Source organism: Habropoda laboriosa, unplaced genomic scaffold (assembly GCF_001263275.1).
Source record: "Habropoda laboriosa isolate 0110345459 unplaced genomic scaffold, ASM126327v1 scaffold67, whole genome shotgun sequence".
NCBI classification, from domain to species: Eukaryota; Metazoa; Arthropoda; class Insecta; order Hymenoptera; family Apidae; genus Habropoda; species Habropoda laboriosa.
In genome coordinates this window covers 884,597-900,606 of record NW_017100242.1, presented here as the reverse complement: position 1 = coordinate 900,606, position 16,010 = coordinate 884,597, and the positions used below count along the sequence as shown (strand labels likewise).

The 16,010-nt window shown below is 43.6% G+C and overlaps 2 protein-coding genes across 2 annotated transcripts in view; both read right to left on the bottom strand.

The window, feature by feature from the left end:
• LOC108571897 (vicilin-like seed storage protein At2g18540) overlaps positions 1 to 1,645 on the bottom strand; it is a 2,078-nt gene extending 433 nt beyond the window's left edge. Inside the window, exons 1-2 of the mRNA XM_017934055.1 lie at positions 1,378 to 1,645; positions 6 to 980 (exon numbers count right to left, since the gene is read on the bottom strand). Coding sequence (XP_017789544.1) covers positions 6 to 980; positions 1,378 to 1,645 — 1,243 coding nt within the window. The remainder of the gene's footprint in view (positions 1 to 5; positions 981 to 1,377) is intronic.
• An 8,430-nt stretch (positions 1,646 to 10,075) lies between these two features.
• The window catches only part of LOC108571974 (lysine-specific histone demethylase 1A), a 118,679-nt gene continuing 112,744 nt past the window's right edge, over positions 10,076 to 16,010 (bottom strand). The window contains exons 11-14 of the mRNA XM_017934142.1: positions 13,963 to 14,180; positions 12,108 to 12,320; positions 11,324 to 11,522; positions 10,076 to 10,263 (exon numbers count right to left, since the gene is read on the bottom strand). Of these exons, the coding sequence (XP_017789631.1) occupies positions 10,079 to 10,263; positions 11,324 to 11,522; positions 12,108 to 12,320; positions 13,963 to 14,180 (815 nt within the window). The 3' untranslated portion in view covers positions 10,076 to 10,078. The remainder of the gene's footprint in view (positions 10,264 to 11,323; positions 11,523 to 12,107; positions 12,321 to 13,962; positions 14,181 to 16,010) is intronic.

Here is a 16,010-nt window from a genome sequence, read left to right as displayed (position 1 = left end):
TTCTTCCCGCTCTCTCTCACACTTCATCCTCAGCTGCTGCTCTCTTCCTTGGACCACGTCCTCCGCCATCCTCTTTCTCACTTCCTTGAACTTCTGCACAGCGAGATCGCGCCTGCCCTCAGCATCCTTCGTCGATTCCGCAATTATTCGATCCACCTCCAGGTTCCTCCTCGCTTCTTCTCTTCTCAGCTCCTCCAAATACCCCAAATAAGCCAGCAACTCTTTACGAAGAGCAGCGCTGGTCTCCTTGATGCTGCTCTGCTCTTTTGCAAGTTCCTCGGCAGCTATACTCTGTCTCAAGCTGTCCATTTCCTTCTCGTGACGAGCCTGCTCGGCGAGTCTCCTGTTCGCCAGCAAAATCTGCTCCTGCAAGTCAGCCTTCAATCTTTCTCTGTTCTCTCGTTCCTCCTCCAGCTTCTTCAACTCTTCCTCGCGAAGTGTCTCCCATAGTTCCTCCAAAAACTTCTCGTCCTCCTTCCTCACCTGCTTTTTCTGCTCTTCCAGAGCCAATTTTCCTGCTACCTGCTTCGCCAGAGTGTCCACGGTATCCTTCTCGAGCAGGCAACGTCTCTTCGCATCTTCTATTTCTCTCTGCTTCTTTGCTTCCACTTCTTTCAGCATCAAATCGTGCCACAAGTGATCTAGTTCTCTTTCTGCCTGCCTCTTCGCTTCGTTGTCTGCCATCTGGGCTAAGTTGCCTTGTTTTGCCTCGACTGTGGATATTTTCGATAATTTTTGACGGATTTCCGGGTATTGGGCTAGGTACTGTTGCATTCTTTTCGCTGCTACCACGGAGAGACGCTGTTCTTCTCGTTCCTTGTGAATTTCTTCCGTTCTGCGACGCATGTCGTCCATCCTGGCGTCGTCCCCGTGCTGAGCTTGGTCCACTACCTCGCGGATCAGGTTTACTTCTTCTTTTAACAGCACTTCTCGCAGCTTTTGGCGGCGAACGTTCACCGTGTCCTGGTAGGCTAGCAGATCTGAGGAAGTGACAGTTTCGTGCTGGCGATTTCAGGGTTTTAATGTGATTTTGACGAAGAAAGAGGGTTGTTTAGAGCTTGTGTGAAAGTAGAAAATAGGGGACCAAGTGAAATTGCTAGTTTCCAAATTTTGAAAAATTGAACAGTAGATATTGTATTATAAATCTCCATTAAGTAGACACTCGTCCTTTCTCTCCTGCACTCTCAATTTACCAGAGCCTGAAAGAACCCGTATCAAACACTCAGCAACTTCACCCAACCCTAACTTCCTTTTCTCCCAAAAATTACACTCAATTTCAATAATAAAAAGTTCCCAAATAATCTCAAACGACCACTAAAACTTCCTTATACATACTCGTCCACGTGCTCCCAATACCCCAACATCCTTCGTCAATACCTTGCTGAACCCGTTGCCACACTTTCTTCTTCTTAATCCTCCTGTTAGTGAGTCCCTCGAACTCAAGGATCTTCGTCAGATGCTCGTACTCTCTCCTCTTCTCTTCGTCCAAGCTCTCGAACGATTCCGGGACCTTGAACAGCTTGCAGTTCGATTTCTCGAGCAGTCTATAGCCCCAAGTCGCGTTCGGTGTGCCGACCACAGTCGCGGGATACTTTCTCGGCTTCAAAGGACCGCATTTCACCTCCTCCAACGGAAAGAAACTCATGTTCGTTTTGGTGGAAAGGTTAGAAATTGATACACAGAGAAACTGAACGTCACGATTTCACGCGGATCAAAGCTTGAATCGGTGTTTACGGTTACTATGACGATACCCGGCTCTATCGAATTAATATTTGACTGTACGAAGGAGCGGGGGGTTGATTTGCAACCGTGGTCTGGTTAGGGTTTGGTTAGGCTGGATACACTCGGATATGCCTGAATGCGATGGAACGTGACTGGTGCACGCGAACACGTTCCAAGGCGGCGAATAGGTGTTTGAAAGGGCTGCCTCTGCCGTGGTAATTGAATCATTGCTGGGAATTAATGGGCTCCGTTCGAGGTCGATGGGTTTTTTAACGCTCTCGAGTAGCTTCATGGTTTTCGAGGATTTTGCTGTGTGCTTTCTTCAAGTTGAAAGAAACATTCGAAACGCACAATTTTTACCATTCTTCCATAACTCATCAACATTCGTCGCGACAATCTTAACCCTCTATGGGCCCGTGTAACTTTCAAGTCATATAATAATATATCGATATTTTATTAAATAATTGAACTTTCTTCCACAAAATGGCATAAACGTCTTGTTGTACAATGTCTCCTTATTAACCAGTAACTTTCTTGATAACCGTTGTTACTTCAAAGTTACAATATGTATTCGTTATGATAAAATTGTCGAAACTGCTGAATTCACTGTTATTCTGTATTTATAGGTCGACATTTGCTAATTTTACGTTACATAAATTCTTTTACAGTCAAGAAAAATATTCGGCCCATAGAGGGTTAAAATTCAGTTTTGAAATTAGTGAGAAACTGGTATAATGCGTAATTAGAAAAGAACAATTTTTCAGAGTGTCTCGATAAATTTGTAACTTATTTCTTCTACTTCTTTAGATTAATCTAAACATCGCTACTGTAATGTAACAGTCCACTAGCATAATTGAATTAATTTTCACCCATACCAGTTTATATTCAAATTAAGGTCCCCCATATTTCCTCGGGTAGCCTAATGATAATACAGTTTACACTTCCTGGTATTGATTCAACAACCATACTTTCACGCAGTTCCTTCGTAGCACACCTATTTCACACCCAAGTCTACACTCACTCGTCGGAAAATATACGAACCGTCCATTACTCGCTCAGTGAAATTTGTTAACACCGATGTAACGAACATTGTTACATCCTGGCATAAATTAAGTAGGACATAGTAGCCTAAACGTTGTTCACTCCATCAAGTTATGACATAAATCAATCTACCAACAAGTTGTTAATTTGTCACTTGGGAAATTCGAAACTTACCAATCAATACTTTAATTTTCACGCGGCAAATCGTCAATCGTGTCAATTTTTCACTCACTCGTAATATTTTCCAACAGTCCGTCAATCGCATTAATCCTCATGCGACACTAATTACGCACAGAATCATAAGTCTGCACCGCAATAATGTAAGCGACACTCAGAAGCCAGTATGATTAACTCCACTATTTGATATTTTCCCAATTTTAGTATCAAAGCACAGGCTTGGTGCTTAATTTTTCGTAAATAACATTTTGCTACCGAATGTTGTACTGACCTCAACTCTGCATACATGGTGAAAGCGTGTCTTCAATAGGAAAAAAGTCAATTAAGACGAGACCCTTTGCAAAACATATTGTGTGCTCAGTTTTCTGAAGAAATTTTAAATAACCAAGAATTCTTGCGGGTGATTTCTTTTTTAAAGAAATACGTGTAACGATTTTCGCAATTAATTAAGCAATCATTACATTTAATAATAAAAACGCAGAGAAGTCAATTAAGATTAGACACTTTGTAAACTGCGGTCAATTTTCTGAAGAAATTTTAATTAATGCAGAATTATTGCGGGCGATTTCTTCTTTGAATAAATATGTATAACAATTTTTGAAGTATTAGGTACTTAGGAATTAAGCAGTCGTATTTAATAATCAAAGTGTAGAGAGTTTGATTTGTTTATTTTTCCAATGAAATTAAAATGCAATTATTTTTCATTACAGATACCAAATATATCCGTTTCTTCTTCTTCAACAAAAATATACTAAATTTGCCTTCAGAATATCTGGTGTACGCTATAATATTCTTCGTACGGACGAATGAAATATAAATCGTCTTACGGTGTTTGTATTTTCCTTCAGCCTGTTTGTACCAATTAACAATTTTTCTACAGACACTAACTTCAACGATATCCGATACATGTCGTTTCAGTGACGTATTTTGTTCATCAGTGCCAGTTCCGTATTTGTACCGTGAAGAAAAAAAGTTCTTCGACAAAGATATTTCTATTGTTCAACTGACACGTAACTAACGTCATTAGTCATATTTTTTCCCCTCCTCGTCGTCTGAAAATTACGACAATGCTTGGCAAGTCTACCTCCGGAAAATAATTCATAGCGGCTAACGTTGATCGAGGACTGCACGTATACGTGACGAACAAGTGCAAATGGCCGTTCCGATATTCATCTGATATCGTTGAAACTAAACTGACATATTCATTCAGTTTTCGATCAGATTAGTTTATCTCTGAAGTCGGATCTGCGCTATCATTAATCTCCGTTCTTTTCATACATTCAGTACCAGCTTAAAAAGTGCATTAAATTAATTGCAATTAGCATTTGTCGTCATCTTGTTTCCCACATTGCTCCATATATTTTCCATACGGAAATTCGTTACGTACGAATACACCTGTTATTGTACAACTTTACTGGGTTTAATCGTATTAACACATTGGCGTCGGATGACACACCGGTGCGTCTTTCGGGTTTCTTTACTTGAGTACGGATGATGCTGATATGCGTCATGGAGATTTTCATCTGTCTCAAAATAAATTTATAAAACTGTAGAGTAACTGTTTTTTTTTAATTCTACCATACCGAGTACGAGCTGCGTACTCGCTCGACCCCCCGTGGCCTCAGGTAGCGGACAGCGGCTCGTGCGCCCCCAAACCTGCGAAAAGGCTTAACCCTCTATGGGCCCGTGTAACTTTCAAGTCACGTACTAATATATCGATATTTTATTAAATAATTGAACTTCCTTCCACAAAATGGTATAAACGTTTTGTTGTACAGTGTCTCGTTATTAACCAGTAACTTTCTTGATAACCGTTGTTACTTCAAAGTTACAATATGTATTCGTTATGATAAAATTGTCGAAACTGCTGAATTCACTGTTATTCTGTATTTATAGGTCGATATTTGCTAATTTTACATTACATAAATTCTTTTACAGTCAAGAAAAATATTCGGCCCATAGAGGGTTACTAAATTTAATACCCACAATTTCCACCATTTTCTATGTCAAAATTCTTAACTATTTTCCATAATTCGTCAACACCGATTACTACAATCTTAATAAATCCAATTCTCCCAAAAAATTCTGTACTTCCTCCATGATTCATCAACATCTATCAGAAAAATCTTAACACATACCCAATTCTCCCAAATTCCACCTGAAAATTCTCAATTTCTCCCCATAGATCGTCGGTGTCGATCACAGTAATCTTAGTAAATCCAATTCTCTCAGTTTGCACCATTCTTCCACCCGGAAAATTCTCAAACTCCCCAATAATACACCCACGTCGATCACAGTTCTCCCAATTTTCACTCCCAAATTGTCAAATTCTCCTCAACATCGACCACAACAATCTCAAACCCAACCCTAACAATTCCTCCCATTCTTCGACCCGAAAATTCTCCACTCCACGAAGAGATTCGAAAATCTGCTCGGCCACCGAGTATCCTCAGCTGCGTCTACACACGGAAAAGTAATTATCCACGGGGGGGAAATCGTTGGATCAGAGGCAAGAGCAACGATGTGGGCGTTCGATGGAGGCGAAGTAGGAGGTCGCGAACTGAACGGCAAACTGCTAACATTGCGCGCCGTCAGAACTTCAGGACTTCGACGGTGGCTCGTCTTTCAAGTTCATCGAGTTTACGAGACTCCTCGTAGTTCGATTACACGCCCCCGGCCATGGCTGTAACGCAATATCTATATCGAAGTAATCAAGCTCACAATATCCCCGATTTAGCTAGGAAATTTCGGCGGGGCGGCCTGCACACGTCGTGCAGAGAGTTACGGTTCCTCCACTATGAAAGCAAACACCATTTTCTACGATTTCTTCACGTTCAAAAAATATCCTACGGGAAATGGAATCCTCAGGTTGAATTAATATTATTACTTTATTGTAAGTTTCTTACTGTACAATTTAAAATACTTTAAATGCATAGACTTTATTTCTCCAAGCTAAAGTCTCACGGCTGGAACGTTAACCAGAATCTTAAGGGTTGCTTATGATTTGAACCCATTTGGTACCGTTCGAACGAACCCAGAAAAATTCTCGCATCGTAACCAAAATACAGATGTTCGATCAAAGAAAGAGAAAATCTGGTTCCAAATGGGTTAAACTGTTCTCCATAGACAGTCAGAATCTTCTTTCAAGATCAGGTAACTCTCGTGAAACGCTCTCACTCCATACAAGAATAACATTGTTCCTTACAATTGTAATTTAGTCATTTACATTCCACGAACCAGAAATAAAACTTGATCGACGCTTGTCAGAACGGGAATGAAAAATGGTCGATTAGAAATCGACAGAAAACGTCCTTTCACTCTCTTTCCTTTTATCTCACTCTCTCTCTCTGGAACAAAAAAGAAAAGCAATTTTCCCCAGCCACCCTGTCGATCGATCGAACGAGCACACACGATTCCGTCAGTGAACTATTATATCATAGTTTATCTAATTTGCCGATGGATGGAGTTTTGTTTTTCCGCGTTCTCTCGAATGTGAAAACGCGACCGAAAGAGCTAACCACGGGGCTGCAAATCTGGCACCATACTAACCTGGCGTAGGGGATACCATGATCAACGAGGTGGTTCCCCCAGGCTTCAGGCAATTGCGCCGAAGCCTGTAAGTACTCCTAACGTGAGTATTTGTGCGTTAAATTTTTGGTAGAGTGGGGTCCTTGCTAGAAATCAAGACCCCATGCATAATCGTTCCAAAGAAAAACCGTCTTAGAAACCTTCTTCCCGTCGTTCCTCGAACAACCGCGTTGCAACCTCTCCTTAATTAGGCGAATAACCACGAGCGCACTTTTCGTTCTCTCAAGTTTCTGCACGGGGAGATTTAAAGAATTTTTCGTTTCAGTTCAAACACTCCACGACGAGGGCTGCAGAGTTATACTTGGTAAGGACGAGAAAAGAATTTTGAAGAAATCTGGTGCTTCATCTTCCATTTGGATGTGCAGTCGACGGAACAGATACAGCGAGATCGTAAATTGAGGCGTTAGAGTGTTGGACAAGGTGTGGGTCATCGGTGACCCAGAAAGTTTGAACGAAACATCGTGTGAAGAATCTTGATAAGATTTTAACAGCTTGCTGTATTTGGTCCATCGACTATAGGTCAAGTTTCTCCAATCCACAGGATCTAGATTACCAATGAATCCTTGTTTCCAGCTCCTCTAGAACGAATGATCCTCGAATTATCGACAAGAACGACAGCTAAATGTCTTTCCAACCGATAGATTCGACTAGAAACTGGTTGATTCGTGAAAGAGTCCACCTGGTGCACCGTTACACCCGAAAATCTAGCATAGTCCTTCAGAAAAGTATCCAGAAGTGAATCATAAGCCGTCTACAAGTTCACAGTAGCCAGATCCATCTGAAAAATCACCAACCAACCGATCCATCGTCTCGACAACCTTGAAGAATCCTCGGAACTATCTCGAACCAGCTCCAAATCGGAGCATCCATCTCCAGAATCTTCGTACTCTCTACCGCCTAGGCTTGTGATTAAATCTCCTTTTGCCAGCTGCATCGAACGAAACAGCCGACCTACTTCACCAACTCAGCTGCTCTCGCTGGCGGCTGCAAAACACGACCGCGAGGTTCTCTCTTTCACCGGTGTTCCACACGGTGAAAAGCCGCGTTTCCGGCGTACGTGTCGAGCTCGAGGGACAGAAAGATAGTCGGTGAAAGAGGCGGTCGCCGGGCTGAAAGTGTCGGATGAGAGGAGCTTTTTTGTCCCAGGCCAGCGGAGGAAAAGCGTGACGAGTGTGTCGTTACACAAGAACGCGGTTCGTCCAACTCACCCAGTTCCTAGCCGCTGTGTTTCACATCGGCCAAGGAATATATCCTCTCTTGAGACATTGACATTTCTTATTGCGCGACAGCTTAACGTAACCCCCGGCAAGTGTTCCTCGGACAACGAATAGAACCGAGGCTCGAGGGCCGAGGAACAGAGGAGAAGAGGAAACGTTCACAATGCTCTGATGTGTGTCGCGAGAGAGTGATCTTCCAGCGCTGGAAATAGGTCGGTTACTAAGGGGATGGATCGAGTCATCGACCAAGTAGAACGTGTCATCGACGAGCATCGCTGGTTCTATCACCTGACTGTCTTAGGCAGCCGCAGGATTACGCGGTACAGAGAACTTCTGATCGATGCAGCGAAACACTTGCGCTGGCTGCAGTCACGATTCTCCGCCTTCGATCGCGAGGAACAAACGTGAAATTTTGGTGGAGAAGTATTGTTCCTTCGTTGGCGACACGTTCGTGTGCTGAGTCTAACGCTGGCGGTATCGCTCGATTTCGTTCGACCTGAATCGTCGTCAGTGACGCCGAGTGTAACACGTTGACTGCCACGGAAAATTTCATCGTTTCTCTAGCATACCGTGAACTATGACCGACTCGTTCCTTTGAGAATGGAACAATCAACTTGCGACGTTGCTATCATTTTGCTGAGTATTACCTAATTGTAAATTTATGTTAGGCATGTAAATTTTTTCTTCCACAGACTGTACATTTTCGTATTCGGTAATCTATCGCGGTAGTGAGCGTGTTAATCGTTTTGTACCAGGTCGAACAGGTTCTATGGCGCGAGGTATCGGCTACAGGTCGAAGTCTTAACAGATACACGGCGCAATTTGTTCCAAGAGGTGGATAGATTCGCTCGAATTCCGTTCCCCGGTTGATCAATCGGTCTGGCTGCACGGCTGATGAACGTGGTCGAGGATGAAATGGCGCTGGAACGGAGTCATCTGGTGTCGCTGGGCGCGGAGCTCGAGGTGTGCGGACTGTTGCTCCATTAGAAAGGCATTTGCGCCGATCGACGGTGAAAATGTGACTCGATCAGAGTGATCGAGTACGCTGATTGCCGGGCACGATCTCGCTCGAGATTGGGGCTCGTTTACTGGGTTTCTCGGACAATTTCATCCAACGTCTGATTACTTTTTTCAATGTTTCTTTCATTATTTTTTTTTCTCTTTTTTTTCAGTTTTTTTTTTTACAAAAATTCACGTATCTTAGTCGAGTAAGGTGAAAATTAATAATTAACGGAAAGAAGAAGTTGACATCGACGAATCTCGCGGAAGCATATTTCCTAGGCCGGGAAGAATACGTACAGAGGCGAAGCAGAGACTGCACGTTAAATAGAAAAAGAAACGATTCTTCTGTCAAGGTACGTTAAAAAGGAGTACAGTGAATTAAAACGATCTCTATGATATGATACAGACTAAACAGGGTTCGATCGTGATGGAACGCAGTAGCAAAGGCACGAATCTTTCTTATCACGAACCGATGTACATCTTTAAGATACAGCTACGATCCTGTCGAACCGACCAATTCGAACAAATTCGCCCAATAAATACGTGTAAACTGAAGAAATGAAACAAATAGAAGAAAAAAAAAAAAAAACGAAAACGACGCGAAACGAAGGATCGTAGCGGTACAACGAGTCCCACATGCCTAACGGTGGGCTACGATCCTCAAATCACGATCAATCGCCATCCGTGTCTCCAATACGAGTACTATCATTCTCATCCAGCGAATGATATCTGAAGAACGAAACTCTCCAATTGCACAGAATAATATCCTTGTTAAAAAGGATCACACGAACCGTCGAAGAAGGAAATACATTGAGAATCGTAGCGCACAATTCTCTACACTATGATCCTCGGAGTCTCGATCTCGTTAATTTTGCAATAAACTTCTCGGGGATGATAGGGAAGATCGGAGACAGAATCATCTTAGTGTGGTCACCGGCTGACAGATTTCCCTAGCTAAGAATCGCGCTCGTATACGTGCAATGCTGGTAGCTTAATTAACGCTCGAGGGCTACAATCGAAACGCGATACAGACAAACGAGAGCAGTAGAATCACTGGAATCTCTTTCTCTCTTATACGTGGACGAAGAAACAACATCGAACGAATGAAAAGAAGCCGAACGAAATGAGAGAAAAAAACAAAAAAAAAAAAAAAAGAAAAAGGAAGATGAACCGGGTCTAATGTGATAATCGTTCCAGTTAATACTGCTCTCCCGGTTTTTTCCCCTTCTTCCTCCTCCTACTCTCCTCCTCTTGTCTGTCTCCTCTAAGAATAATGATAGTCATAATCGTAATAATTAGAATGATAACGACGAATTATCCGTGGCGGGGCGCTAAGGCGTGGAACTTGTGCCTGTGGTGGCAGACGGCATGGCGGTGGTTGCTGGACCGGAAGCTGGCATCGCTGGCGGCGCGTAAGGGCTTCCGCAGAGCTGGTCCGCGATCCTGCCACCTTCGCGGAGGCCGCTGAGAAACGCGCCGTGAACGGTCGCCGGGTAATTTCGTATGGTGTGCTCGCCTGAAAGAACACAAGTGGTTTCGCGATCATGTTAGAGGAAGTGAAGCATCGCTGGGTGGCTCGGGAGGATTGGATACGGCTGCCGCCCCGCCTTGGGGGATTCTTTCTTTTTTCTTCCTTCGACTTTGAAGAGATGATGACCTTGGTCGATTTGGGGGACCCTAGGTAATAGCTCGAGGACGGGGGTGAATTGCTTCACTTTTCAGAGGGTTTTTGTGGAGATTGCCGGAGGTAGGCGAGTTTTGGGAAGGGAAGATCGTCGGTTATGGTTATGGATTTCTGATTTGTTTCTTGGTATAGGGGAATTAAGGAGGGATGTTTATTTGCATGGGTATGGAGGTATTTGTAGATGGAATTAACCCTAGTGCGTTCTTTCGTTCGACTGTACACTCGAGGTTTTTGGGGTCTTTTTTGACCCAAAGGTCTTAGGTGTAACAATATTTGTTGCCAGAACGCCATATGAACTTGGGTAATGCACTTTCGATGTAACGTTACGGGAACGTAAATTTGATAACAGCAAAAGTAATTAAAAAGATAAGAAAGCGATGGGTCAAAAGAGACCCGAAGACCGCTCTAGGGTTAAATTGATGGAGAAATTAAGTGTAGTATGCCTTCTTACACGTTTTTAGGTAGATTTGAACGTTTTGTTGGGGAGTATTGAGACACCTGGTGAATGTGAAGCAACGTTGATTTAATTTAACATCTAAATTTTGGTTACACGAAATGGTTAAAGGGTTAAGAAACTCCTCGATTGTTAAAAAGAAGAAAGAATTGAACACAGAATGTTCGGAAAATTGCTTCGTAAACGTATGAAAAAGGCATCTAAGTTCTCTTTCAAGCCTAACCCATGTAAAAGTGACGCAGAGAAAAGCACAACCCAGCCCGTCTAGAAAAGATACGATTCACCATCGTGCCCACGGAAATTGCGCACTCTTTAACAGCCGGCAGACGCCAAAGTCCATTTCGTTCCCTCTCTCTCTCTCTCGAAAAAGAGAGTAGAAAGAAAAAAGAAGAGGAGAGAAGGTAGCCAGTGAAAATATTGCGGAGGCTAAATATTTACCTGCGAAGAAGACTCTTGGCCGCGGGGGTGGCGCGCCGGGGGTGGCTGGCGGCGCGACAGGAGCAGCCAAGAGATCGTAATCGCTACCGGAACTGCCGACCGCGACGAAGCTGTACGAACCCCTCGCCCATGGATCTGCCCGCCATCTCGTCACCACACTCTCACGAGGCTGTGGAACCACTTGATTCCCGAAAATGCCCTGGAAAAGTGAATTATTCGAAAGTTAGATCGATTAAAGGGGAATTGCGCGGTTACCAAGTAAGAGTGTCACATAATTGGTGGTACAATCGAAAAAGAGACGATTCTACGTGAAGAAAGTAAGTTGGAAATGTAGAATAAAATTTTCGACATTATTTTATATCGAGGTGGAAGCCTAATAATTGTCAATCTACTTTAAGAGAAAAAGCACCGGTGCTCGTTCATACTTTTCATTCTCCAAATTTGAAATTAACCTATACATAAAAATTTTGAGTAACTAAATTCACTGACAATTTTTTTTTAAATACTGCCTCTAAAGGAAAGTTCAAGAAAAATTTCCCAGGTGTTCAAATTTCAAAGTCAAGCGATCCACAATTCATTCAAACCCTCCAAATTTTAAATTAACCTGTGTATAAAACTTTGAAGTAACTAAATTCACCGAATTCGTTAAATTCGAAAAGTTGCCGAAGTGTAATATTTGAAAATCAAGTGAACAGGATTAAACGAATCAAGGAAGAAACGAAGCGATCCACAATTCACCACCGAAAGGGTTAAACGCAAAGGGAGACGATCGAATTAAGCTCACCTTTAGAACAGCGATGCAACGTCCAACGATCACGTCGTCGCTGACATTCTCCATCACGCAGGCAGCTTCACCAGCGACCAGAGCCAAGAGGACCGGTGCCTTGTAGAGGTTCCAGAAGAGGAAGAGCTCGCCGCGCGACGCGGTCGTACTCCCAACGTGGCCGAACAAATTGGCGGTTGGGTCCCAAAAGATCCGCTCGAAGCACAGCACCACCTGACGTGACGGATTTCCTTGCGTTACTTCCTCGCCCTAGCGACTCTCGCGGACCACTCCGACGATTACTCTCGGCTACACCGCCGATTCGACCCTCGCGGAGTCGCTCAGACCAGTTTCGCGTGCACGAGGATTTTGTACCGACGAATGCGAGTGGAAATGATGCACCGAGTTTCTTTTCGGACGTCGCAATTTCGTAAACGCGGGGAATGGGTTGTGGACGAATGTATTGTGAAAGTTTGTGAGGAAAGTCTGGAGGTTTTATTGCACAGGAGACTTTTATTTGTAGTTTCTTGGGATTTAATTGGAAATTTGTGGGTTTCTATTGAGACGACAGAATTTCGAATATGGAAATGGGGTTGCAAATGATATATTAGATTCCGGTATTTAAGGTGAATTTTTTGGACAGTTGGTTTAACCCTTTACAACCGTGACGATTTAACTCTTTATCAATGTGCTGTTCTATTCTACTACAATGCAAACAATATCACCAGTTTCTCATAAAAATTCGAATCTGTAATAATTCACAAAAAAAATCCTGTTATAAAGGGTTAAGAATGTTTTACAAGTCCAGTAAATTCTGCTTTAAAGCGGCGTGATTGCCGTGCAGCGTGTAATTTAGAATAACGCGATCAAACATTGCCTGGCATCCTTGAAATAATGGAATTCTGCAGGTAGAGAAATTTACACTCGGATAAAGCTTTGCCTACTTTAAGAAGCTCCGATTCGATACGATAAACCTCGCTCCACGGTACACACAACGTATGTAATTTCTCTTCTAAAATGTGTAAGCCAGGAAGATTCGATTAGACGTCCGTAAGCTTGTTTGCCGAAAATATTACACACTCCATGCTGCTGGTAAATCCCTGGATCCAGGAGTTGCTCACGTAAACGTTAAACACACCCCAGTTCCATCTCACGAATTACTCCCATCGCAGATTTTAGAACGTCCTTCGAAAGACCACTTCGACAATTTCCCACAGAAAAACTCGACGCAACCTCTGCATAATTTCGACGTCGCGGTGTGTAACATACTGGAAGTGTTTCGAAGCTCGTATCGCTATCTACAGAAGCAAATTCCCACGAGCGAACCTGAGAGAGATCGTCGAAGACCGAGGAATACATCCCGCGAAGAGGAGAATCTGCCGGTCCCGTAGAATCTTCGATTCGTAAATTGCCCGCGAAATTACCCCGAATTTATACGAAGAGAACGAGCTATCGGTCGAGAGATCCGGACAGCCGTGGACCGTTTTACCGCGCGATGAGCCTTTAATTTTGAAGAGGGGCGCTCGTAAAGCCGGGTAGACCGTAAAAGGAACGTGTCCCAGTGTAAGAAGCGACACGAGCCACGTCACCGTTTCTCCAACCGACGAAAGAGAGGCCAGGCCGCTGCTCGATCACAATATATCTCATTCGTTCGGTCCCCACAAGTCCTCGGACAAGTTCGATCGTCGGTTTCACCGTGCGCATAAATCAGACGAGAGGGATAGAGAGGAGGGCAGAAGGAGAAGAAGGAGAAGAAGAAGAAGAGCAGTGGCGCGCGAGCAAAAGGCAAGGGCGAGCTTACCTTATTTAAATTGCCGAAACCGAGCCTCTGAATAGCCTGAGACTTCCAGTCCGGAAGCGGTGGATTGAAGGTGACTGCTGAAGGAGGTGCGGAAGTCTTCAGAACGCCAAGTGGCAACGTCACAAGGACAGCGTCCGCCTTGTACACCGTGTGATTTGTGTGGGGACTGCGAGAGGGTGCGGCCCACACTTCCACACCGTTCACCCCGTAACGGACTGCTCTCGTCGCGGTGTTCAGTCTGATGTCCAGGCCCTCGGATAGAGCAACAGGTACGCAGGAGTAGCCGTTGCGAACTGAAAGATCGAGGAACAGAGGGGTTACGAGTTGTGGACGTTAACCCTTTCGTTTATCCTTAGATATAAGGTAGTGTTGTGTGAGAGACGAGTGTGAATTTTGGTTTCACTTTGGTGTCGGTACCGGGTGAACAAGATTGTCGAAGCTCCGGCTTCTGTGTGACTTCGAGTGACAGTGGGTTGCACACTATTTTGGGGGGAAAAAGAAGAAAAATTTGTAATTGTTTAAATAACAGTACACAGATATTGCTCTTATTAAAAGAAAAAGAGTTTAGTCCTTGGAATATTAAAATGCACAAATATTTAAGATATCTTTAATATTTCTCTAACACAAGATTTGATAAACATAAATTTCCAGGTAATCTGAGGGACTACACGTCTCTCAATTTGCAGCAGTGACAGAAACGTGGTGAAAATCCGCAGGTTATTCTTTTATCAAGGGTAGGCTATAAACTGTCCTTCGCTACAATTGCGTTCATGAAAGATGAACGAGTTTAACTCGTTTGTATGCGCGGTTAATATTAACTGGGAAGGTGAGGTCGGATTTAGGGAGGGATTTTTGGGGGTAAGATGGTGTCGACAGGGGAACTTGTAACTGGGGTGAAGGTAGAGGGATTTGTTAATAGGTAGGGTGAATGTAGATTGTTGGTTTGTGTACACGGGGTGTTCTATTGAAATATATGAAGGGTGTAATATGTTAATATCAATGGGTGTGGTATTGTAATGTGCTGTAATATAGTGTCGCGAAGGGATATGATTACGAGCAGCATGGAAATTGAGGGAAATGGATGTACCAAAAAGACATTCATCTCGTTCTCTAATATTTGAAACAACAAAAGAATGTTTCCTAGTGTTTCCATTTAGAAAATTTACTACCAATTCAAATTAGAATTAAAACCAAGCACTCCTTATATACTATCTAATGGAAAAATTGACACCTTCTAATCGCCAATTAAAAAGTACCAAAAATCGTAGTAGTAATTTTACAAAAACCGTAAAAAATGAAAAGATTCAAAGGCAGAGGTAGCAAAGTTCATTCGCCTCTCGAAAAAAACCTCGACTATTTAAACTTCAAACTCCTCGCGGTATCTCCAACATATCCTCCTGACTTTTTTATCAAATTCACCGATAGATAAGAAGATCACCACCCAGCATCGCAGGTGAGACGCATTTCCGTGCTCCACCAATTACTTTGAACGATGCGGCCCACCTAAAATCCGCAGGTCCCACGTCGAACCGCATGATTCCCGAAATCTCGAAGCTCGCGATTATCGAAAACGATACACCAAGCCGATATTTTTAGTCTCCCCGGTTGGCCTGTGTGCGTATATAGACTTTCGACTCGCGTGGACCTGGCGCAAAGGTGGGCTCCGGTGAGCGCAGGGTCGAAATTCCGCGGGCCGATGTCACCGGATGCGATAAAGGCTCCATTACCGTTTAATTGGATATTTCGCATTAGCGCGGCCAAATCAGGACACCTGACGCGGCCCTAAATTCTCGTAAGCACATTCGAACCCCATAACATCGGCTGCGCATGTACTAATAATGATACACAGGCGTCTCCACTTAGGGGGGTTAATTATGTTGATGGCCGGCAGCGTGCTAACAAGCGCCTCTCTCTCTCTCTCTCTCTCTCTCTGCTCTCTATCGGCGGATGCCATTTCGGAGAAATTTAAATTTACGCGATCCTGTGCACCGCTTCGACGCCCCTTCCACTCGGTTCATTTTTGAATTATTGCCCCTGATAATTCGGAAATCAGACCAATTTTCCACCACTTCGACGCTTAACACTTTCACCGTCTCGCGTTCGACGTGTCTCGATCGAGCCGC